At 39.8% G+C, this 23757-nt stretch overlaps 1 protein-coding gene across 1 annotated transcript in view; it reads right to left on the bottom strand.

Annotated features, from left to right (window-relative positions):
- Window positions 1–8216: 8216 nt before the first annotated feature.
- KCNU1 (potassium calcium-activated channel subfamily U member 1) overlaps window positions 8217–23757 on the bottom strand; it is a 134223-nt gene continuing 118682 nt past the window's right edge. The window contains 4 exon segments of the mRNA XM_058524865.1: window positions 8217–8622; window positions 11429–11553; window positions 13328–13522; window positions 20919–21058. Of these exon segments, the coding sequence (XP_058380848.1) occupies window positions 8217–8622; window positions 11429–11553; window positions 13328–13522; window positions 20919–21058 (866 nt within the window).

The following is a 23757-nucleotide window of genomic DNA, read 5'->3' as shown; positions in this document are numbered from 1 at the left end:
AGAGCAGAACTCTGCCTAGTCTTTTTGAGCCATCCTCTCACCTTCCAGCGCTATATCAGACAATGTTCACTGCTATTCATAGGGTTTTCATGACCAGTTTTTTCAGAAGTGGGTAGGCAGGTCCTTCTTCCTAGTCTGTCTGATTCTGGAAGCTCCCATGGGTGACCCTGCTGGTATTTGAAATCCCAGTGGCATAGCTTTCAGCATCACAGCAGCACACAGCCACCACTGTATGACAACTGACAGACGGGTGGTGTGGTTCCCTGACTGGGAAACGAACCTGGGCCGTGGCAATGAGAGTGCCAAATCTTAACCACTAGACCACCAGAGATGGCATACATATACATATATCTCCCAGACTTTAATGTATGGATCTTGTTAAAATACAGACTGAGATTCAACAGGTCTGGGGTGGAACCCACTTTCAGGTATTGTAGATGTTGCTAGTTTGGAGACCACATCTTGAACAGCAAATCTGAAAGAGATTTTGCATATTCCCCTCCAGCTTCTTCGTCTTAACCTAGTTGCCCTATTCCTTAATTCTGTCCCAATATTGCTCCAGCGTTTGTTTAGGGCACCTAAACAATCCATTTGATAGAGGGCATTCTTGCTCTTTCTCAGAATGACAAATGGTTAGCTACTGAGTAAAGTCGACTCTAGATTTGTGTTCTGCTGTCTTGTTCCAAACAAGTATATTGGGAAATACCAAGGGTGATGAGAAATCTGTTTAGATTTATGTTAGTTTACTCTGTTATTACTTCTTTAATTTGCTTAAATTAAGCAATTACCTCATTAATTTTTAATTAATTAATTTTCATCTATTTCCACATACACATATAAGGTTACAAATTCACTTCTTTGTACTGATTTACATATATACCACAATTTTTTATTGTGATAGAAAACAACATAAAATTTACCATCTTAACCATTTTTAAGTGTACCCTACAGCAGTGTTAACTCTACACACATTGTTGTACAACAGATCTCTAGAACGTTCTTATCTTGCAAAACTGAAACTCCATATCTACTGAACAACAATTCTCTTTTCCTTCTCTCCCCACCCCCTGGTAATCACCATTCCACTTTTTGTTTCTAAGAGTTTGACTACTGCACATACCTCAAGTAAGTGGAATCTTCAGGATTTGTCTTTTTGTGACTGGCTTGTATCACTCCGCATAATGTCCTCTAGCTTCATCCATGTTGTAGCATATAACAGGATTTCCTTATTTTTTAAGGCTGAATAATATTTCATTGTATGTATATGCCCTATTTTCTTTATCCATTCATCCACTGATGGACATTTAGGTTTTTTCTACCTCTTGGCTATTGTGAATAACGCTGTAATGAACATGGTGTGCAAATATCCTTTCAAGATCCTATTTTAAATTTTTTTGACTATATACCAAAGTGAGATTGCTGAATCATACACTATTTCCATTTTTAATTTTTTGAGGAAACTCCATACTCTTTTCCATAGCAGCTGCATCATTTTACATTCCCACCAACAGTGCACAGAGTTCCAGTTTGTCTACATCCTCACCAACATTTATTTTCTTTTTCTTTTTGATAGTGGCCATCCTAATGGGTGTAAGGCGATATTGTGGTTTTGATTTGCATTTCCTTTATGATTGGTGATACTGAAGATCTTTTCATATTCTTGTTGGCCATTTTATATGTTCTATGGAAAAGTGTCTACTACAGTCCTTTGCTCATTTTTCAATTGGATTGTTTGGATTTCTTCATTGTTAAATTGTAGAAGTTCTTTATATATTTTGGATATTAACCCCTTGTCAGATATATGGTTTGCAAATATTTTCTCCCATTCCGTAAGTTGCTTTTTCACTCGGTTGATTGTTTCCTTTGCTGCACAGAAGTTTAAGTTTGATGTATTCCCATGTATATATTTTTGCTTTTGTTGTCTATGCTTTTGGTGCCATATCCAAGAAACCACTGCCAAATCCAATGTCATGAAGTTTTTACTCTGTTTACTATTCTAGGAGTTTTATAGTTTCAGGTCGTGCATTTAGGGCTTTAATTTATTTTGAGTTAATTTTTGTAAGTGGTGTAAGGTAAGGGTTCATTTTCATTTTTCACGTGTGTATATCCAGTTTTCCCACCACCATTTGTTGAAGGAGTATACCACAAATTTTAACATATAGTCTTTTCATTTTCATTTTCATTTAAATCTCAAAAGTTTATAATATCCATTATGAAGTTTTGAATTTGACCCAGGGTTGATGTAGGATTTTTTTGTCTTGTTTTGTTTATTTCCAAATATGCTAGTAAATTCTATTTGTTGAGGTCTAGATATTTGTTATCAATTTTATTGTAATGTGGTTGGCTTGATATCATTGGTTCATAGAGACTGGCCTTGCTGATGACTCATGGGAAATTAAAACATATACTATGCATGCTAGAAAAGAATGTCTAGTTGCTACTTGCTAGATAGTGATCTATCTTCCTATCTATTTATGTCTGTCTATCTATCTATCTATCTGTCTATCTATCTATCTATCTATCAATCATCTTTCTATCATCTATCTATTCACCTATCTAACTTCTATTAGATCAAGCTAATTAACTATGTAGTTCATATTATTCTATGCAAGTACTAATTTTTTTCTGCTTGATCTATCAGTTTCGGAGAAATGTGTCTTAAAACTCTTCCCTATGATTGTATATTTCTCAATTTCTCTCTGTAATTTTGTCAGTTTTAGGTTTATATATTTTAAGGCCATGTTATAGGCATAAAATTTCAGAATTGTTATATTGTTTGCTAGTTGAAGATTAGTATTATGGTACAGAATTAAATTATTTTCCTCAGTAACGATTTTTGCTGTAAGGTGTACTTAAACTGATACTACTAGTGCCACTTCTTTTGGTCGCTATTTTTGTAATATATCTCTTTATTTTCTTTCAGTTTCATACCTTATTTCAGTTTTCAGATTGAATCATTATATTTTATGTCATAAACAGCATATAATTGTTTTTAAAATCTAATCTGAGAATCTTTATCCTTTACCTAACCATTGATCCATTTACATTTATTTAATATTTTATATATTTGCATTTATAACTACCCGTTACATTTTTTTTCTATATGCCATTCTTTTAATTTGCTTTTCTAAAAGAAATGCTGGCTTCTCATGAATTGAGTTAACATTTTTGAATTCCATTTTTTGTCCCTTTACTGATTAGTTTCTCTCAACTGATTTGGAAATTAGGTATTCTTCCTTTATTTCTTTAGAGTTTTTTCTCTAAAATTTTTACAGGCTAATGGATTTAACAAATGCCAAAGTTAATAATTATCTCTGCTCTCCTCCTGAACAATGTTATGATCTTATAATAATTTTACTTAATCTCACCTCTTTCATATCCCCTATTATTTCTATCTAATATATTAGTTCCAACTTGTTCTTAATCCTTCTAAATTATTATTATTACTATAAGCATTGCAAATAAAGCTGTTTATATTTACCTCAGTAATTTCCAATTATTTTCTTGTCATTGTTCCCTATATTTTTTTCTGTCTTTTGGGGTTCATTCACTTCTTACTGAAGTATATCCTTTACTAATTCTTTCAGTAAAGGTCTCTAAGTGTTATGTTCTCAGTCTTTGTTCATCTTTATTTTTTCTCGCCCCTTTTGAATGGTAATTTCGATAGTATAGTATGCACGTTTTTACATCGTGTTATTTTTCCCTTAGCATTTTGATGTTTGACCGTCCATTATCTTTTTTCTTTCTCAATTTCTCCATGGTAATCTCTTTGCAGGAAATCTGCTTCTCTAAGTACAGATACATCTGCATGTAGATTTATTTTAATTTTCCTGCTCATAACTCACTGGACTTCTTACATCTCAAGATTCTTGTATTTTATCAGTTCTAAAAATTTCAACTTTTTTTTGCATTATCACCCCATCTGGAAATTGAGTTATTTATATATTGAACTTTTGCATTCTTTCCTCTATGTGTCTTAACCTCTTTCATATTTTCCATGTATTATCTCTCCATTTTACATTTTAAGTAAATTCTTCATATTTACTTGCATCTAATTTATTGTTCAACTCATACACTGAATTTTTAATTTAATCAACCGTTTGTAGAAATTTTGATTCTTTTTCAATTCTGCCTGCTCATGTTTTCACAGTATCCTCTTCTTTCATTTTCACTTCTTAATCATATTTTTTGAAACTTTTTCATCATTTTAAATGTATCAATTTTATGGTCTTTTTCAGATTGTTCTAATATACAAATTCTGGGGTCATGCTAACCCTCTTGTTTGATTTGCCTGCTGACTCTAACTTCTGAGGATAATTTCTTCATTTCATTTCTAATTTTTTTATTGTGGGCTTTTTGTCAGTTTTAAAGTCTTGAATTCACCTTGTCTCCTACTGGATAGAGTCCTGTTTAGCCTGAGTTGTAGAATTCTTTCTTGCAAAAGATTATTCATTTCTTTCTAGCAGTTACCTCAAGGATGTTACTGGTCTGGAACCATATATATTTTTTTCCATTATTTTCTCAGTTTTAAAACTGTGTCTGAGACACAGACCTTCCTGCCACACAGGGTATAAATTTGGATACTACATCTGCACATGATATGAGCTTGGGTCTTCAATTTCTCAGGTGTTATCTTACACCCTGATCCATAAGCAAAGATAAATTTTCTTGTTCCCTTCTCGAGCCAGTAAGAGGGGTCTATTTATTGCCTCTTACACAGATGCGCTGGTCCTTCCCAGGTGATGGATAAATTGGGTCTCAGTTCTCATCTACATCTCCAGGCTCCACAAGGCATTATGTGGCCACTGACTAAACAGGCCTATTTGTGAGTCCTATATCTCTCACAGACACCCTCTCTCCGGCTATGACCTCCCTCTTGCTTCTGGTTGGAAGTTTCCATTTCTTTTAAGAACTGCTATACATTTAAAAATTCTTTTGTTATAATTTACCTAGCATTTCTGAGTGTTTGTAGCAGGAAGAGAATCCATTTGAATTTGATTAATCATCCTGCTGAAACCTAAGTGCCAGAGTGATCTCTGAAAATATAAATGACAACACATCATTCCATTGTTTACAATTGTTTAAGAGCTTCTTATTGCACTCAGAGTAAAATGTAATCTGTTTCTCATGGTCTACAGAATCTTTCTTCATTAGGTTCTGCCCACTTTCCCGGTCTCATCTCATGTAACTCTTCCTCTGGCTTATTCACTGTGCTCTAACCACACCAGCTTGCTTGCTTTTCCTGAACATTCTCTTTCCTAAAACAGTTTTTCCACAAGATCCTTCCCAAACTACAATGGTCCCTGACCACCACATTCTCTATCACATCAACATGTTTATTTCCTTCACAGTATTTGACAGAATCTGTAATTATCTTGTTCATTTACTTATTCTTTTATTTTTTGCCTCCTCCAAATAGAGAGCATGCTCCCTGAGGAAAGCAGCTTTGTCTTGGTAATTGCTCTATCTTCAGCATCTAGGACAGTGCCTGATACACAATAGGTAGTGAATAAATGTGTTCAGTGAATGATGATGGAAGCAATGTTCAAAATCTTCTGGTTCAACTTTCTGCTTTTACAAAAAGTAAAATGAGCTGGGAAAGCAGCTGTGAAAGGTTTAAGAACTTGCCCAAGATCATAGATGTTTAATGAGATGTCCCGGCTCTCCTGCTGTATGTTCTTTCTGATGACCACTCTGCTGGTTATAGAAGGCCTATATCAGGGATTCGGGAAGATGATAGACTATAGGGTGAGCCATGACCTCCCTCCCACTTACATGAATTTTGTGAAATACATGAATATATTAATTCTTCTGGGGAGGAAGGCTATAGCTTTCATCCAATTTTCAAAAGGGTCAAAGTTGCAAAAAATCTTAAAAACTGGCCTAAATATTGCTTGTGAACTGTTAAGTTCCTTTCATGTTTTCTATTGTTTCCATATCAGTTCTTCTATGAATAAAGGTTAATATTTTAATTAATTAAAAAGTTAATCCTCTATTAATAGTAGCCATTATGAATTAAGTATCTACTATATTGCCAAAGGATCTAGTGTTACAACTTGTATTAAAATGTTGCCATCTACGGATAAAGGGTTTGGTTCTGGTGTTATGGAATCACTTGGAACATGAGTCTAGGGGTACTCTGCCAATGTCATTTATCAACACCGGCAATATGAATGCTCACACATTGGCTATAGTTGCATATACCTCAACATTTTCTTAGCCATATTTCTGGTACCCATTCTCCTAAAATACTGAAGAATTCCTCACTCAAATATCTCTGCTGTGTTGGAAATGAGGTCATTTGTGGGATAAGCTTTTACTGTGGAGAATTGAGGTTGAGATGCTAAACAGATTGGTTAATAAGTGTACAGCAGTATATTCATGGATTTTGAATATACATAAGGCCAATCCACATTTCCTTTCTCAGGAATATTTTGTTTCTACTAACCCTACCATGTGTATAAAATGGCGTGAGGAATGGAGAGAAGAAGTGATACTGTCTTTGCAGTAGATGTTTGGTGGCATGTCTTCCCAGGCCATGAAACATCCTCCTTTCCTTCCCTGAGGACAGCTCCTTCATTCAGAGGCACTCTGCTTCTCAACCATTGATAGTTGGGAATGGAGTGGACAAAGCTGAGCCCACTACATACTTTCTTTTGGAAATTAGGATTTGCGATTCAGAGACAGGCCAGTTAAATCTCTGATGTGCCTATAACTCTACCTACAAATTTGGAACTGTAGGAAAATATATTTTGCCATGTATATGGAAAAACAAAGAAAGTCAGTTGGTACAAAGAGAAGGATGAAGAAGACTTAGTAAGCTTAAAAAAGGAAAAAAAAAAGGATTTCCTTGGTCTTTAACAACTTTCCTTACAATTACTCTTTTTTCCACATAGATTGAGTAAATTTCATTACAACCAAAGCTTAGCTAACACAAAATTTTATTTCCTGTGGATGCGTATTTTTGTTTTTCTTTTAGTTTTGTTTCGTTTATTTTATTTGTGTGCTTGGAGGTATAATATCTATAGGCGCTGGAGTCAAATAAACCAGGTATAAATGTTGATCACTTACTAGCTAAGTGCAATACTTTACACACACTCATCCTAAAAGTTTATTTGTTGTTTATCTGAAATTCAAATTCAACTGGATATTTTTTATTTTATCTGGCAACCTTATTTGTGACATAGTTTCTTACTTTGTAAAAAGAAGGTAATAATACCAAATCAGCAAAGATGTTGTTGAAAACGTCAAGTATATTATAAACATTATGTAAAACAATTTATGAGAAATATGGTTTATTATTTTCTTTCCTCTTCCCTTCTACCTATGTTGTATCCATAACAAAGGAGGCACTGCTTACAAAGCCCATCATTATAAGACCACCAACTGGGAGTAAATACTTGTGTTGAACTTTACTATATTAACAGAGAAATGCCCACGTGAAATGACTTAATTAAAGATGAGTTTTATAGAACAGTGGATGGGTGTCTTTTGGCACATAGGGAAATGTTTTATATCTTTTATGCGATGATGTCTTTATTCTTGAATTAGAGAATTTGGAAAGTTATATATTTCAATCTGCTGACTTTACCCAGGCACCTCATCCCAGGATACTCTAATATTGTTTTTTGTGCCAGGCATATACCTTGGTCTTAGTTATACACAAATTGGTTTCCAGTTCAAACCAGCATCTCCCCATCTTGTCTTTCTCACCTCCTATAGAAAGAGATGAAGAAAGAAAAGGCCTGAGGAAAAAAGAGAAGGAGATAATATACTAGTTTACTATTTGCCTGTTTGAAGATAAAAAGTGTGAGATTCTCGATTTTGGCCCTCTTTATGTCTTGTCTCCTGTGTCTGAGTCCCTCTCGTTTTTTATCTTACTTATATTCCCTGACTCGAGGAAACCAGCAAGTAAGTACTGAAGGACGTCTTTAACACAGCTCATACTAACGTGCTTTCTGCTCAAGAGACACAGAGCAATGAACTTTCCTCACAGAGGCATTTATCATATATTTCTTTATTCATCACACCAGATCCAGTGGGATTAGATTAGACTTTTGTCTCTTCCCAAACAGTGTGGGCTTGCTGATCATCCACTAAGCAATGGGCACAAAAATGGCATGCTTTCATTTTTATTTTCCTTGTTCAAAGTCACCATCTCTGGAGAGATGCTTTGTAAGCAGTGAGCTAGGAGATTGTGGAGAATATCAACAGGTCTAGTTTGACTTTGAATATGCAGAGGCATTCTCCTTTGGGGTTTCATTCATGTTTTTCTCTCCATTTCCTTTCACGGTTTCACCTGGATATGCCTGGGATGATAGTTTACCACTCTGAGTCAATGCAGCTTGCTTAGAATCACTAACAGGGGTAATATTGGGGTCCAAAGAATGGACTGATGTCTTCAATGGTTGGATTGTAGTCTGGTTGACTGGGTCAACTGTAGGAAGATTATTTATGTCTGTGAGTGGCTCTGATGTCAGTGGCTCTGTATTTATAATTTCATATGGACGTTGAGATGAAGTACTATCCTTTCTGTCGCAAAAAGTGCTAAAAGGGATGGCACAAAACACAAGATCCGAGGGCAGCAGCTTAAAATCATTGGCTGGTCGGGTAATCACAAACCTGTAAGAAAAGCCACAGATGAGTTCTGAGCCTCTGCAGCTGGCTGCAGGCAATGGCCAAAATAAGGAGGTCACTTTGCTGGCCCCAAAGATGAAATGCTTTCGTTTTGCTTCATTTGCTTCATTGGTTTCTGATGAATAGTAAATATCTCTGGCACAATAGTGCAATAGGAGAGGTCCTAGACTAGGAACTGGGAGACTAGCTTTCATCCCTGCCTCTGAAACCAGCCATCTTTGACGCTAGGCATGGCATCTCCCTTCTGTGGATCTTGCTTCTCTCACCATTTTAATGGGAGACAGGTAGGACTGTAGTTTGGACTGATCGATCTCTAATGGCCTTTCTCCAGAAACCTCCAGGTTTCTCTGCTTTTAATGTCCACTACACCAATGAATTCAGTTGGCACAGTATGAGCACTTAGCCAAGCTTTGTCAAAACTGGAAGATTACATGCACTGCAGATATTTCCATCCTAGCTTATATCTACCCTAATGCTTCTGCCACCAACTTTCATTCAGAATGTTGTGTGGCCAGCGAAGAAAAGGAAACAAAAATTAAACCAAAGTTCTATTTGAAACCTTGACTGGTAAGCAAATAGTGAATGTCAATGAGTCTTAAAGAACACCCAGAGCCTGGAGCTGCATGGAAAGACTTCAGGGAAGCAGGATGCCTTAGTACAATATCAGGCACACAACAAACCCTCAATAAATGTGAGTTAAATTAATTAACACACCAGTGTTCATGTCACAACATTGAGGCAGGATAACCTTTCATGACTTTCCTCCTGCATTTCTTCATTGCTGCCCCAAATGATCACCTTTTCTTTCCTAAACACCCATCTCAATGCATCATTGACCTTCTTTCACTGAATAATCTTTCTGCTTTTATCTTTCCACTGAGTGCCCTGTAACCGCTATAATATTCTAAACAAGATCTACTATAATCAAAGACTCCCTTTAAAACAGAAATATCATTTCCTTCCCTGATGTCCTCTTAAGTATGGGCTGCACATTCTCCCAGTTACCATGTTCCACAGGTTTTCCAGATGTGTTGGGGAAGAGGATGGAGTCCAGGAAAGGAGAGAGAGAGAGAGGTCAGCACCATTCATGCTTCCCCAAGCTGCTTCCAGAACATCACTCCTCCCCCACCATCTTCGTGGTTAATGCTCTACAGCCATATCACCCTCCCTCTTGATTCATCAGTGGTATCTACAGACCTCCTGTTTATTTAGGCCTTTGGCACTTGGGACACTTTTTCTTTCAAACTCTAGTGCCAGCATCCTCTTATGTGCCTGCAGTGTCTATGTGGTTTACAACTCCAACATCCAGACACATTTCTTTGATTTCCACTACCCAGTGATCTTTATCTCCAAACCACTTTCCTGGCCACATACTAGATGTTATAATTTCCTGACATGCCCCACCTCTAAAATCTCATGCTTCAATAAGTCGCTCTCTGACTACAACTTCCCATCATTCTTTCTCTCTCATTCCTGTACTCTGAGTACATCTACTCTTTAACTTCATCAGGATTTCCAATCCTTTGTCCTTTCACTTTACAGTCTAGAATTGCTTCTACAAATCTACAATAAACCTCTTCTTCCATTCTTCAGTGGTTAATCTAAACTTTTACCTCTTTCTCAACTCCCTATAATAACTTCCTCTATCTTATCTCTCAGCAATAGCTATGCCCATACTTCACTGAGAAATCCTAGGGTTAAATAAAAATTCCCTCAAGCACTCCTCTCACCTATGGCTATATTTTCCTTGGCATCCATTCTTTTCCTTCTTTTCTCCTATGAGCAGAGAAACTTTCTTTCTATTCGAGACTACTCCACTTTGAGTAATTTGGTTTCCATCCCCTTTCTCCTGGAACAAGTTTCCATCAATTTATTTCCATTCTATTATTATTATTATTATTATTATTATTATTATTATTATTATATTTTTTTGAGGAAGATTAGCCCTGAGCTAACATCTGTTGCCAATCCTCCTCTTTTTTGCTGAGGAAGATTGGCCCTGGGCTAACATCCATGCCCATCTTCCTCTACTTTATATGGGACACTGCCACAGCATGGCCCGACAAGCAGTGTGCATGTCCGCACCTGGGATCCGAAACCCCCAACCCTGGACCGCCGATGCAGAGTGCGCACTCAACCACTATGCCACTGGGCCGGCCCCTCCACTCTATTATTTTTCATTTCTCCTTCTCTCCTGAGTCCCTTCCATCCCCACTGTGAGAATCTTAGTTTGGACTGACATTACTGTGTTGTCTGTAGATAGCACCCTCTCTTTTCTCTTCCTGCCCTCCATATACGTTTCCTCTGTCTTCCTCTAAACTATCAGATTGATCTTTCTTTAAACTGAAATCTGAACATATCACTCCCATAATTTATATGTACAAAGCACAGCGCCTAGAAAAGAGGCACTCAATAAATATTTACCCCGTGAGTCCATCAGAAAACAAGTAAATCTTTCCAATGTGGACAGTGGCTTTCAGCTTTAAAAAGTTGCACAGACATGGATGAGTGGCAAGTTATAAAAGAACCCTGATTTAAAATCTGGGTCTACTTTTCAATTTTCACAGGGGACAAAGACACCTTTCACCTTACATGGCCAATATTAATTGGATCCTAACTATCAGGGTTCGTTCATGTTATTTATACCTATTCTTCCTTATTCCTACATCATTATCTACTACCCCTGCACCCTTCTTTGCGACTGTGGACCCTGAACTCTGGACTTTTATTTCATATTGAATAAAGTAGCTTTGGGTCTCATGCTTGGATTGGCAGCTAGCACTTTCCAAACTAGCATACTCCCCTTTTGAGTTCCGGGTTGTGCTCTTCTTCATCTATCATGCGGTATAAGCCAAGGCACAAGATTCCAACATTATCTAAAGAGCCACAGAACAACTGTCCAAAGGTCTTTCTTGGCTGGGGAGAGAAGAGAAAAACATGCGTCTGATGGCACTTTAATCAAGCAATAGCAAGCACTTACTGAGTATCGTTGGCCTTTCCTTGTAGTAGAAGTTTGCAAGACCCGAAAGCCACTTCCTAATATCTTTACGGTGGCAGTGTCAAGCGGCTTGGAAATCAGGTTTATGATTAGTTTTGAGCGTCTAAGGCTAGTGTTTGTTTTTATCACTCTGGTCTTCCAAGACCCTCTAGTGGGTGTGATGTGGCATGTTGTTACGCTCCTTTTTATTACTACTGCTGTTTTGGTAACTGTTAAGAAGCAACAGTGAGCCACAGGTTGGAAAATTCCGTTTTCAAGGTATATAATGAGTTGGGATGTTAGGTGACCTCCAGAGAGTGATCTTCCTGTCCCACTCTACCAGAGATTACAGCCCCAGGCACTCCTCTTGACCTTGCTCTCAGGCTACAGCCAATAAGGGCACTACTGGTAGATGACAGGTTCAAAAGCAGCAGCTAATGAGTTCAGTGAAGTCAAAAGACAACAGTCCATTTAGTTCTGTGATTCCTCGGGGTAAAGAACAAAGTGAGGACAAGACATAAATGGGGAAAGGAAGGAGAGGAGGGTTGACCAGTCCACTGTCATCTCTGATACCAATAAGAAGTGCCAGCGGCAGCTGTCTTGGGCTTATCATCACTCACAGGTCAACTTCAGGTGAGGAACCCTGGACCACAGACATGCAAAGGAACAGACCATAATGAGGGAGCTTTGGAACGTTGTTTGCACCTGAAATTCAGATGCACAGAGCATGGGGCTTGCCCTTTTTGGCAGAATCTGTAGAGACACAACAGGCACAGAGCCCTGAAAGAGCCTGCTCCTTGTGAAGAGGGTTCTGCTGACGTCCTTTGAACTAACAAAAGATGTTTCTTTATAGAGGCCCACACCCGACAATAACACTGAAGAGCTGAATGCAGTGTCAATCAAAACTAAACCAAAAGGTACCACACTGATATGTAGATTGCTCATTCTCAGATTGGACGCTACTCTGATATCCACATGCCCACATGCCCCATTGGAATTTGCCAGAATTGTTATCTTCTCACTTGCTATATAATCTGCTGTTCACTAGCTCAGTGACTAATAAACAAGCATTTTGCCACTTTGCTAATGCAGTCAGATTCTTAGACCCAAACACAGAATCTTTCTGCTGATTTCAGCTGACCTGGTCAGATTTCTTTAGCGGTTCTGGTATAGGGGCAGACCCTAGCTCAGACTGCCTTAGAGGAACCCCTGCTTGGCCACTGGCAGACGTCGTTGTCTCAGGTAAGTACTTGTTTCTCTGGGCCTCAGCTTCTTGATCGGTTCGGGGGAATTAATAATGATGCCTACCGGGCAAATCCTTGGACAGATTAGGTGAAAAAACAAAGCAGACAGGCACAGGGGAATGCTCAGTAAATATTAGCTGTTACAATTATTATTCACACTCTTGTCAAGGTACAAAGTTATTGGACCTCCCTGATGCTTCCTGCAGACTTGGATTTTTTATCTGGAAGATGAAGATAATAACAACAGCTTTATCTATCTCCCAGAATTATTGTAAAAAAATAAATGTAACACATGAAAATGCACTGTAAATTGTAAAATACTCTCTGAATACAAGGTTGTAGGAATTTATTGTTACTGGTATTATTTCTGTGGTATAGGCCATCTAGACACTAAAATAGTCTGGATCATTTTCAGAAACTCAGAGAGGTAAGGAAGTGGGAAGCTTTCTTATGATAAGAGTAGACTCACTTGAATGTCAGACAAAATGGTTTGGTGTAAGGACAGAAGCCCCAGTTTACAGCGCATTCTATCAGACAAAATTGTAGAGAAGCTGTCGGTCAACCCAGAGAACTTCTCCTTATCCAAATGGTGTTCCAGCTGAGAACTTATCCCTCCTGTCACCAGCATCTGAAGTAATTCCAGGACATGGTAATTGTAGAAGGCCTGGAAAGCAAGGACAAGCCACGTGCAAAGTCAGAAGGGCCAATATGGAAACGGTGGAGGTGTACAGACTTGGCGATTTCGTGGGTATCACTGTTGGAAATGGATCAAAGTGGTGCAAATGCAGTGTCTCTCATTATCATTATTAAGATCAGCTGAAAGCTGGCAGTTTGGGTAGGGTGCTGGGTTAGGGGCAGTGCAGAGAAAATAACGCTGATCCAGTTCCTGCTCCCTCGGGGGTTACGCTGTAGCAGAAGAAAATGAGGGATCATACTGACACCAACGATGTCCCCTCTTCCAAAAATGACCTGAGGAACAGGTCAGGCCACAGACACCCTAATAATCATCAACTATATTTAAAAATATGTATTTAATGAGACTTCGATAGATTTTTCCTTAGGTGACTACTGGTAGTATTATTGTTACCTACACTTACGTCTTCTGGATGTGAATCTACTTATATAGCTTTTGATTGTGACCTACTTGAGGACAGGTATTGACTTAGGTCTTATTAATACTTAGATCTTCCATAGCTCTTATGGTGCACTTCACAAATTGTAGGTGTTGAATAAATGAATGGAATTTTAGAATCTTTGGCATCAAAATGAAACCAGAGAAAGACATGTGGGCCGACTTTTATTTTGAAACTACCTTGAATCTGAATAATCTTAGCCATTTTCTTAAACTCCTTTTCTGAAGGATTCCTACCATATTCAGTGTAGTCTAGGCATTGAGACACATGTAAATAGCATTGTAGTATATTACCCATTAGGTTTCTCAAATCTATTAAATATGTAATGTTTTAAATTTTCTACCCTTTGATCTAAATTTGACTTTTAACAGTAGAAATGAGAATTTATATGTTTATTATCACCTGTACAAAAATCAAAAATTTTGTTTTTATTATAAATGATAAGCATGACTTCAATTGCTATTATTCTAGAAATTTTGCCGTTCAGTTTCTCTACTCCTAAATTCAGGAACTCATTTTCTGAAGCCTGGATTATGATAGGGACCTCTTTACTAGCCTTCCTTGTTTTTCTTCCCATTTGCAATCCCATTGCAGTCTAGATTCTCTAGAAACACAAATCAGATCGTGCCATCCACTTCTTCAAATCTTTAGTGTCATACCCCTGCTGCAAAGCCAAGCTCATCTCCCCAGTGAATGGTCCCTCCAGTGCACAATAGTCTAACTATAGTAGCTCAAGCTATACCTTTACTCTTGCATGCCTTGTTTTGGAATATCTGTTTCATCTCTCACCAACGTGGTGAACACTTTGCTGGCCTTCTCACCAGAATGAAGTTTTTCTTTCTTTGGGATCTCATGGCCACTAGCTTTTACTCTATTTCATTCTTCTGTGTTTTATAGTTAGTAGTTTGTCTGAAACACACCTGAGTTTGATTCTTAGACTGGCACATCCAAGCTGAATACATCTGGACAATTTATGTATTCTTTCTCAGCAATGGTTTTACAATCTTTAAAGCTGACAAGATAATACCTACCTTTGAGCATTGTTTACAGGATTAAATGAGATACAGAGCACTCATTACTAAATTCTGCTCTCTTCAGCATTAGTTCTCATGTATCTGGATCACTTGGAGTGATAATCATGCGTTCAGATTTCTGGGCTCCTAGATCTACCGGATCAGAATTGATGGACAGAAGTAGGAATCAGTAGAAGTTAAAGGGTACCTCTGGTGGTTCTGACACTGGTGGTCCTCAGATCACACTCTGAGCAACCCTTCCTTAAATTATGTGCTCTTCCAGAGGACAGACTTTGTCTACTTAACATTCACGTCCTTGGGAGTGCATTGAACAAGGCATGTGTTCCAAAGCTGTAAGAATATTGACTGCAATTGGCAGTTGATTTTTAACAAATATTGCTAGTAAAATGTAGAGGCCGTCGGAACACGGTGACCTAGGAAATAATATAATCCATACAAATTAAGAGAAAATAAAAGGAAAAGAACTTTTATATTTTTCAGATTAAAAGATGACTTCAAATGCCTTCTCCACTCTAATGTCCAGACTCAAGGAATCCCCTGAGCGATGGCCTCCTCCGTACATTTCTTCTTTGTGCCATCCTGCTACCACCCAGAAGGGTGCTTATGGAATCGGCTCCCTGAAATCCAGGAGGCAATGGAGGGTGTAAATCCAGGCTGAGCCACAATCCTTTTAAGAACAAGTGGCCATAGTGTAGAGTGATCAAACATAATGCTGTTAGAATAATTCTCTACTGATTAAAGACAAGGTGTAAATTCCAGGGTTATCCTGGTGTCCATGGCTCTAGGCAAACATGTACTTTACATATTTAACTGAGAGAGGCTTAGCTTTTGAATATATCATTTCTTCAGTTTTGACATCAAAAGGATTGCAATTCTATATTGGAGAAAATAATGGGATTTACATGTCACCCTTCTTCCGTGAGCTCATCTCATATTCTTATGATTCGGAGTTCTGTGGTATTGGCCTTATTGGTCTCTTTTTTTTTTTCCTTCCTTTTTTTTCTTTCTTAAGAAAATACGAAAGTTGAAATGTGCTTGAAATATTTTAAGACTTCTAAACTTGGACAATGTTTCTAATATAATCAGATTTACTAGAATTTGGACTTCCAATGTTAGAAAATTGTGGAGCCCAAAGTGTTTTAATTTTTAGCTACAATAAAGCCTGAGGTCTCTGTCACAATCTACAATATTACTTAATAATATAGATATTAACATCCTAGCCACTTGCTGCTCTTTATTCTGAGGATCTCAAAAAGACTTAAGACCAAACATTCTTTGAGAAATACATCTAATTGAGAATGAGGCTATATGGGAGGAAAATTGCATCTAGCCAGCTGAGTGACCTTGAGGATGTCATGTTATGTCTGTGGGCCTCAAGTTCCTTAAAAGAAAAGGAAATTGCCCCTAAGTTCATGTCCAGTTATGAAGTTCGATTCTTATAAAACCATACAGGAGTCTTGCTTATGGGCCCGAGTACTTCTCCATATTTTAATTTTTGTAGCACTGAACTGATAGAGGATTAGAAGTGAATCCGAGTTATACCTCATAGGCATGTTTCTCCAACAGGGGTGGGTGTTTACAGTAATATACCAGGGGATACTTGATGCCATAGTGTCAACTGTATCAGGAGATTTGGAGGAGAAACCCAATATTTTATATTGAAAAAAATCACAAGTATATCAGGGGATAGAATGAAAAAAATATATGAAAATCTAAAACAAAACCAGTAATTCTAAGCAGTGACAAGTTCTCAGCATGTTACTCAGGCTTTATTCTCTCCTTGGGACTTGCACATTCATTCTCCCGTGTGTTTCTGAAGGGCAACCTAGAGGCCAGGTGGAGAGGCAAGGTGAAGTTTTCTGAGCACACATGAAGAGGAATAGGGCTCTTAAATATTAGGTCAGAAATATAGTTCACTGTGACTGGAGTCAGACTGGTGACCTCGTCTTGTTTCAGAAACTGCTGAGGCATTAGCCCCCTTTTTCCTGAGGGAGTCTTCTGAATGTGTCTGTTTTTAGCCTTGCCCTTCTGGGTAGTATGAGCATCACGGAAACAAACATTGGATTCTAATTATAACCGTGATTGTGCAGCAATGGGAAACAGATCTCTTGGTGCCTTACTGGGCAGCAGGTTGGAAGACCCAAACCTGGAAGATGTTCTTTGGGGAGGGAAATAATGGGACAAAGGGACATGCAAAATGGGGCAGAATGGCTAACTCCTACCTTCCATACAGGACTCCTGATGGGAAACTGGAAACACGTCTTGGGATGGAGGAGAACAGGATTCTGGTTCTGTTATTTCATGCCTCTCTGTTGGTCATATATTCTAACTTCTAGGGAGTGGTTTTCAAAGTCTTCTTAACAACAGAAATCCTTCAAATCAAGTCTCACACAGGAGCCTCATACATGACACAGATGAAAGTAGAGTTGCTCTGATGAGGGGAAGGCGTAGGTGGGCACGGTGGCTCCTTGCCTGTCTCCTCAGCAACTCCTGAGCACTCTGAGAGATGGATTCCTCTAAGCAAAACATCAGTGTATTGAAAGGATACTCGTAATAACAGAATGAGATTTCTGGAGTGGCAGTGGATTGTGGTAGTAAGTTGGAATCATATGAATTTGGAATCTAGAATCATATGAATTTGGGTCTGAACACCAACTTGTCATCTCTAAGTGCTGTGACCTTTGGCATATTATTTACCTCTCTAAGCCTCAGATTCTTCGTCCGCAAAATGAGGCTAATCACTTTATTCTCCTAATTGGGTTGACGGGAGAATTAAACAACATGATGTAGGTAATGCACATAGCAAAGACCTTGGCACAATGTTAAGTGTTTGAGAGATGTTGTTATTACTGTTCTTATCACAGATATTGCTCAAATTATCAATATTATCTCAACAACAAAATGTTATCAGAAAAAGTTGCCTCAAGGTCTGTGTTGGGAAAGACTTGTAGATACGATGCAGAGGCACAGAACTGTGACCATGAGCGGTGTCCACCACGGGAGAGTGCTAGAGGGAGTGATAACCCTGAGGCCCATAACTGTCATCCTAACTTTAAGGGGAGCTGGACGTCTTTGCCTTCCTCCCATACTTTTCCACAAGGAGATGCTCCAATATGTGTGGAGAATAAAATGGAGTGTTGGAAAACATATTCTGAAGCCAACAAAGTGGGCCAAAATATTTTTAGTACAAAAGGATAAATTTTCTCTTCCTCTCTGAGGCTACTGCTCTTATTTCCTTGTGATCAGGTGTAAGGTCAGCAGGCCAGCCAAGATCAAATGGTACACAGAAGAGTGGAGACAACGGAATTAGAGGCTCAGGCCTGACCCTTGGGCTCTTTCTTTCTATGTGGCTGGTATGATAGGATGTCATCCCCACCCTCAGAAGGCCAAGGTGAGCCAATAGTACCAGGCTCAGGTGGAAAGGAAACAAGTGTGGGCAGTGTTCCCTGATTATTTTCAAAGGTCTAAGTCAGTTCATCATGGCCAGAGATTTAAGGCTGAAGCTCTAAATAGTATTAAAGTGTGTTCACTTTGCTGTGCCATACATCATTAAGGATTCAAGAACTGGGGCAGAAGGCCACTAGGTAGAGATTTAGAGGTTGAAGATCCCAGCCAGCCCCCTTAACATAAAGGATGCCTTTTACCCTGAAGCTCCATTGCCATCTTCACCTCATATTCAGTTGACCAAATGCCAGTCCTAAACTAAGCACTTACCAGGAATCCTTAAGGGTAAGCTGATGGTCCAGTGTGGCTTGTGACCTCATGTGACCATCCCCTATATCAGGCCACAGTATGTGGCTTTTTCTCTCTCCCACAGCCTTCACCATGAGGCCCCAGAAGACTCCTGAGTTTTCCCTTAGGTTATTTCATTTTCCAGCAGGACTAGATTGTCCTCTCCCACTGAGAAGCCCATTGACACAATATCTGAAGGCCACCTGGGAGGAAGCAGGACTCCTCAAAAAGGTCGCAAGGTCACACTCCCGTGGTGAGTGATGAGGGGCCCAGGTGTCGACTCTTATTACCAAGTTCCCGTTGCCAGTGCTAGTTCACGTGGTGTGTTCACTGGTTTTTATTTATGCTCTATCAGTCCTTCTCTGCCCATCCAGCTCTTCCTACCAACTCGAAAGAGAACCTGTGACTTTATTTCTACCTGTGTGGGCCAGAGCAGTTTAATTAAGGCTCGAGTTTGATTTAAGGCACAAAGCTGCCTCCATCTAGGGATCTCTGAGGAGAAATGAGACCCTAAACCCATCTAAACTCTATCCTGCAGACAGGTCCCATTCATCAAAAGTCACCTCCTGCCTGACAGTCCAGTCATTAATTACAGGCAAGATAATTGACATAAAGTGACAGACAGTGATAACATCCTTTCTCTGACAGAGCCGCATTCCCAGAACAGCAACCTGACTTGACTCCCTCCAACACATCTCTCCCTGGCTCAGTCAAGTCTGAATGCTGCTGAACCCTTTAGGAAATCCGTAGTCTACCAACTTGTTTAATGTTGAACTATCATTGACATAGCATTATCTTTCTGAAAGCTCGATGAGTTTGTGAGATCTCCCTGCCCACAGGCCTAGGGGGACAGACCCCAGGGCAACATAATCCCCTCAGGACCAAACAGCACTGATGCCATGAGGGCAATGCATGGGTCCCAGCCACACTCCCCTAAAAGCCCCCACCGCAAATTTTGAGGCATCCATACCATTCAAGAATGATGCCTCTTCTACATGGGATTCCAGAAGGCAGCAAGCTTATCAAACTATGCTTGAGGCCTTGTGCATTTAAGCATGTGTAATGTTGATATTCAGCCTTGTTGCAACCTTTCCCTTGGAAAATCTGGATGGGAGGAGTCTGTGAGGTGGTGGGTTACAAGGATTTCCTTTGGAGGAGTTCTTGCAGCCATTCACAAATGGCTACATACAGATTTTGTGGGTTTTCATCAAATTCCTAGAACACACTGGGCATCCTCCTACTTTTGCCTGGACTGTTTCCTCCCTAAACATCAGAATGGTGTGCACTCTCCTCTCCCCGTGAACCTGACTCGTATACCACCACCCCGGGGCTGCCTGTTATTGAAACTTGCAACTCCTTCTCCTAACCCTACATTTCCTATCTCACATCGCCATAGCCCTCTATCTGACACACTTGATGTGTTCCTTCTTTATCATATTTATGCCAATCACCCCCACTAGCACGAGTTCCACATGGGCAGAGGCTTTCGTCTGTTGCATCACTGCTGTGTCCTAGCACCCAGCACAGTGCCCTGCACAGAGTAAGTGCTCAATAGGTATTCGCACAATGAATCAGTTTTATGTATGGAAATCCTGTAATTGATGCAAGGGATTGGCTGAGTGGCTAAAGAGGTGCTTGAGAGCTAAAGAACAACCAGGTGGTGAAACATGCACCCCAAGAGAGGGGCAAGAAGGAGGGAGATTTGACTTGGCTCTGAAAGTCAAATCTCACATGACCAAAGGCCAAAGCTTTTTCCTTAAACCCAGTGTCCCTTCACAGCTGATTTCTTTGTAAGCTGTTGGGGATATTTTAGAGAAGAGAAAGCAGTGTCTCCTAAGCTCTGACACCAAAGGGCCTGGTCTGCCAAGATGCACCTGAAGCTGAAAGGCAGGCACCCTGCCCCTTATGCCCTCAGTCCTCCTGGTGTCAAGCGTTCTGGCTCTAGGGATCTCAAGTTTTAATCTTGAAATGTGAAAATTTTGCTTCCCTTGCCTGGTAGTTGTGAGAAAGGATAAAATAATGTATGTGAACAAGCTTTTTTTGAAAATCAAAGAGAACTTAGAATTGTAAGGCATTATCATCATCTATCCAAGCCCTAAGCCATCCACTCCCCCTCTGCAAGGGCTGGGTCTTGGGGGCTCCTTGGCTCAGCTGCACCTACCGTGGCCAGGAGGGAATCCAAGAAGCTACCAGAAAAGACAGCGCCAGTGGCAAAGGAAGTGCTGAGATGCAGGCTTGTTCCTGAGAGATGCCCTTCCATTCCACCAAGCTGTTCAATAAAGTGGATGTTGGAAGGATTTTCTGCAAGGCAAAAGAGACAAAAAAAAAAAAAAAAAAGAAAAAAGGCAGACAGACAAGCTTAGGAATACAGGACTACCATACAAGGCAGGGCAAGAGGTGACCACTTGATAAAGGATTTGATGCCTACTCTGGTGTCAATGTGGGATCTGCCTCTACATCAATACATTTTTTTTCTTTCCAAGTATCTTCTTCCCCTAAAAATGTGTCTCCCTCTTGGGTAACCCTCATCATCAAGGGGATATCCTTGTGCTTCAGGCCAGTTTCTCCAGGCGAGTGTCCTGATTATTATATAATTTATCTTTCAAACAAGGACATTTTTGGAAGTAAAAGAAAAAACTCTCAACGATGCACTGGGACAATAGGCATAAATAGGAACATGTGATCACCCCAGTTACAGTCTTTTTTTCATGATACTAAGCCATAGATGGCTTGGTATTTACTTGGGTTTCTAGAGTTCTCTGGGCCCAGAATGAGTTAAAGTAGTTCCTCTCAAAATTTAATGTGAATCACCTAGTGACCCTACTACACTACAGATTCTGATTCACTGGGTCTGGGTGGGGCCTGAGAGTCTACGTGTTCAACAAGCTTCCAGATGCTGCTGATTCACGGACTACACTTTGAGCAGCAAGGGCTTAGAGTATCATCCTAATTGAGGCCAGTGTAGCAGTGGCCAAATTATCCATTAGCATACCTATATTGGCCCCAGGCTGCAACTCAGACCTCTGTAGGCAGCCTCTGAGTGAATGCAATTGGTTTTCGTTGGGAGTGTGAGCAGAGGCACTGACTGCCTTTGTTCCAAGACTATTGCTTCAAAAATGTTTGTATAGAGAATAGCACTGGAGGACAGATATATCTCCCAGCAGAGCAAAGAGAAGGCATGCTAACTGCCCATTATAGAAGATTCTGATTCCCTAAGCTCAGGGTACCTCTCCTACAAAGCAATCCCTGGTGGGTACAGGTAACACCTGGCCCTTCTCATGTCACCCTATGGGAATGAGGTCTTGGGCAACCAGCACGAAAACAGTGATACTCTGGCTACTGCTATTGCTGTGAGTAATAACTGTTCTTCATCTCTGACCCAGTGGTCTTGTGTCTTCTGCCAGCATCCATGAAACTGTGGCAGGTTAACTCCTTGGTTTGCAAGGAGCGTAAAGTCTTAGACCCTTCACAGTTCTTGATAGTCATATTACAGATCAAACAAAAACAAACAAACAAACCAACAAAAAACAAACAATCTACTGGACAGACAACTCAGAATACATTCCTGACTAAGATTTGGATTATTCCCTAGTTCTTTAATTCTTCCTTATTAAGTTTGGGGCAAATTATATACCACTGGTATTAGTGAATCATTTTCTTCCAAGAATTACATATTTTTATAAAAGATGAGCAATGTGTGACTAATATCAACCCACATTCCCCATGTACACACATTTTCCTCTCCTGGCATTGCCAACCCTCAGCACACACACCTATCCCGGGAGTCCTTGTCCAAATCTGGTTTTGTCATCCTCAACCACCAGCCTGAGCTTTGCTAACCATTTTCCTGTAGGCCATGGTACATTCTGTACCAAAGTGCTGGCAGTCAGACCTGCAGCTCTCATGTCATTGTGACCCTTTCCAGCCAGCCAAAGAACAAAAATCTAAATGAACTGGCAGGTGACTTGCAGGCTAATTTGACAAGGGCTGCCTGGTGCCAGAAAGTCTTAGTTGAACAAAGATATAAGTCCCCGGAGAGGGACCAGATACACTTCTGGGCTAGTGAGAAGCTGGCTGGTCGCCTCCCAACAGCTCTAATTTATGTTAGTCTTCTAATCAATGTCCTTAGTGTATATACACCTTGGGGTTAGATATGGTTCAAAAAGGTAGAAAAATTAAAATAAAATAAAAATAAAAACTGAAGATGACAGTTTCAAGGGGGTTACAAATAGGCTGGCGGGTACCAGTCAGGATCAAGGGATCTGAGATCTTCAAAGCTGAATCTGAAGAGCTGCTGTTCCAGGATCCAGGGTGACTAGACTCTTTCCTGCCTGTGGCACTGTCACTCCCAGGTAATGTGGTGGTGTCACCTACTGACTCCTCTCTTTGTCTCCCTGCTTCATTTCTGGGACTAAGAGTTCTGTTCATCTAGTTTGTTATAAGTCTCACTCAGCTTAGATACTCTGAATCATAAAATGCCCATTAAGAATTTTGCGACACTATGGGATCAAGTCAAATCACACGCCCAAGGATCAGCTTTGGAGATCATCTTTGAGTTGGTCCAATCTGCGTTAAAGGCACTGTTCACCTCTCTGGTGTCTTCCCCTTTCCTCACCAGCTATCGTCAGTGTTTAATCTCAATGTGTCCCCTAGTGCCTCACAAACACACCCCCAAATGCACACAGGAAATTTCCCCATCTTCCCTACACTTCCTTCTGCTCCCAGAGCTCCTCATATCTAGGAAAGTTTCATATATGTGTATTTTCCATAATGTGTTGGTGAGAGATAACAGCTTATTCTGCTATTTCTGCATGGAGGATTTCCATTTTAGAAGAGCGCCATTCAGGGCCAGGATTAAGACGACACAGGGAGAGAACTGGCACACAAAACTTAAGGACTCCAAGGTGAGTGTCTCCTTAAAGTCTGCACCCTGGGTGCTTCACCCCAGTGGCGGCCTTCGTATCACTACAGGAAAGGAAGGTGTTTGACCTAAGCTCCAT

Source organism: Diceros bicornis, chromosome 29, assembly GCF_020826845.1.
Source record: "Diceros bicornis minor isolate mBicDic1 chromosome 29, mDicBic1.mat.cur, whole genome shotgun sequence".
Lineage (NCBI taxonomy): Eukaryota > Metazoa > Chordata > Mammalia > Perissodactyla > Rhinocerotidae > Diceros > Diceros bicornis.
This window is presented reverse-complemented; position numbering and strand designations above follow the sequence as displayed.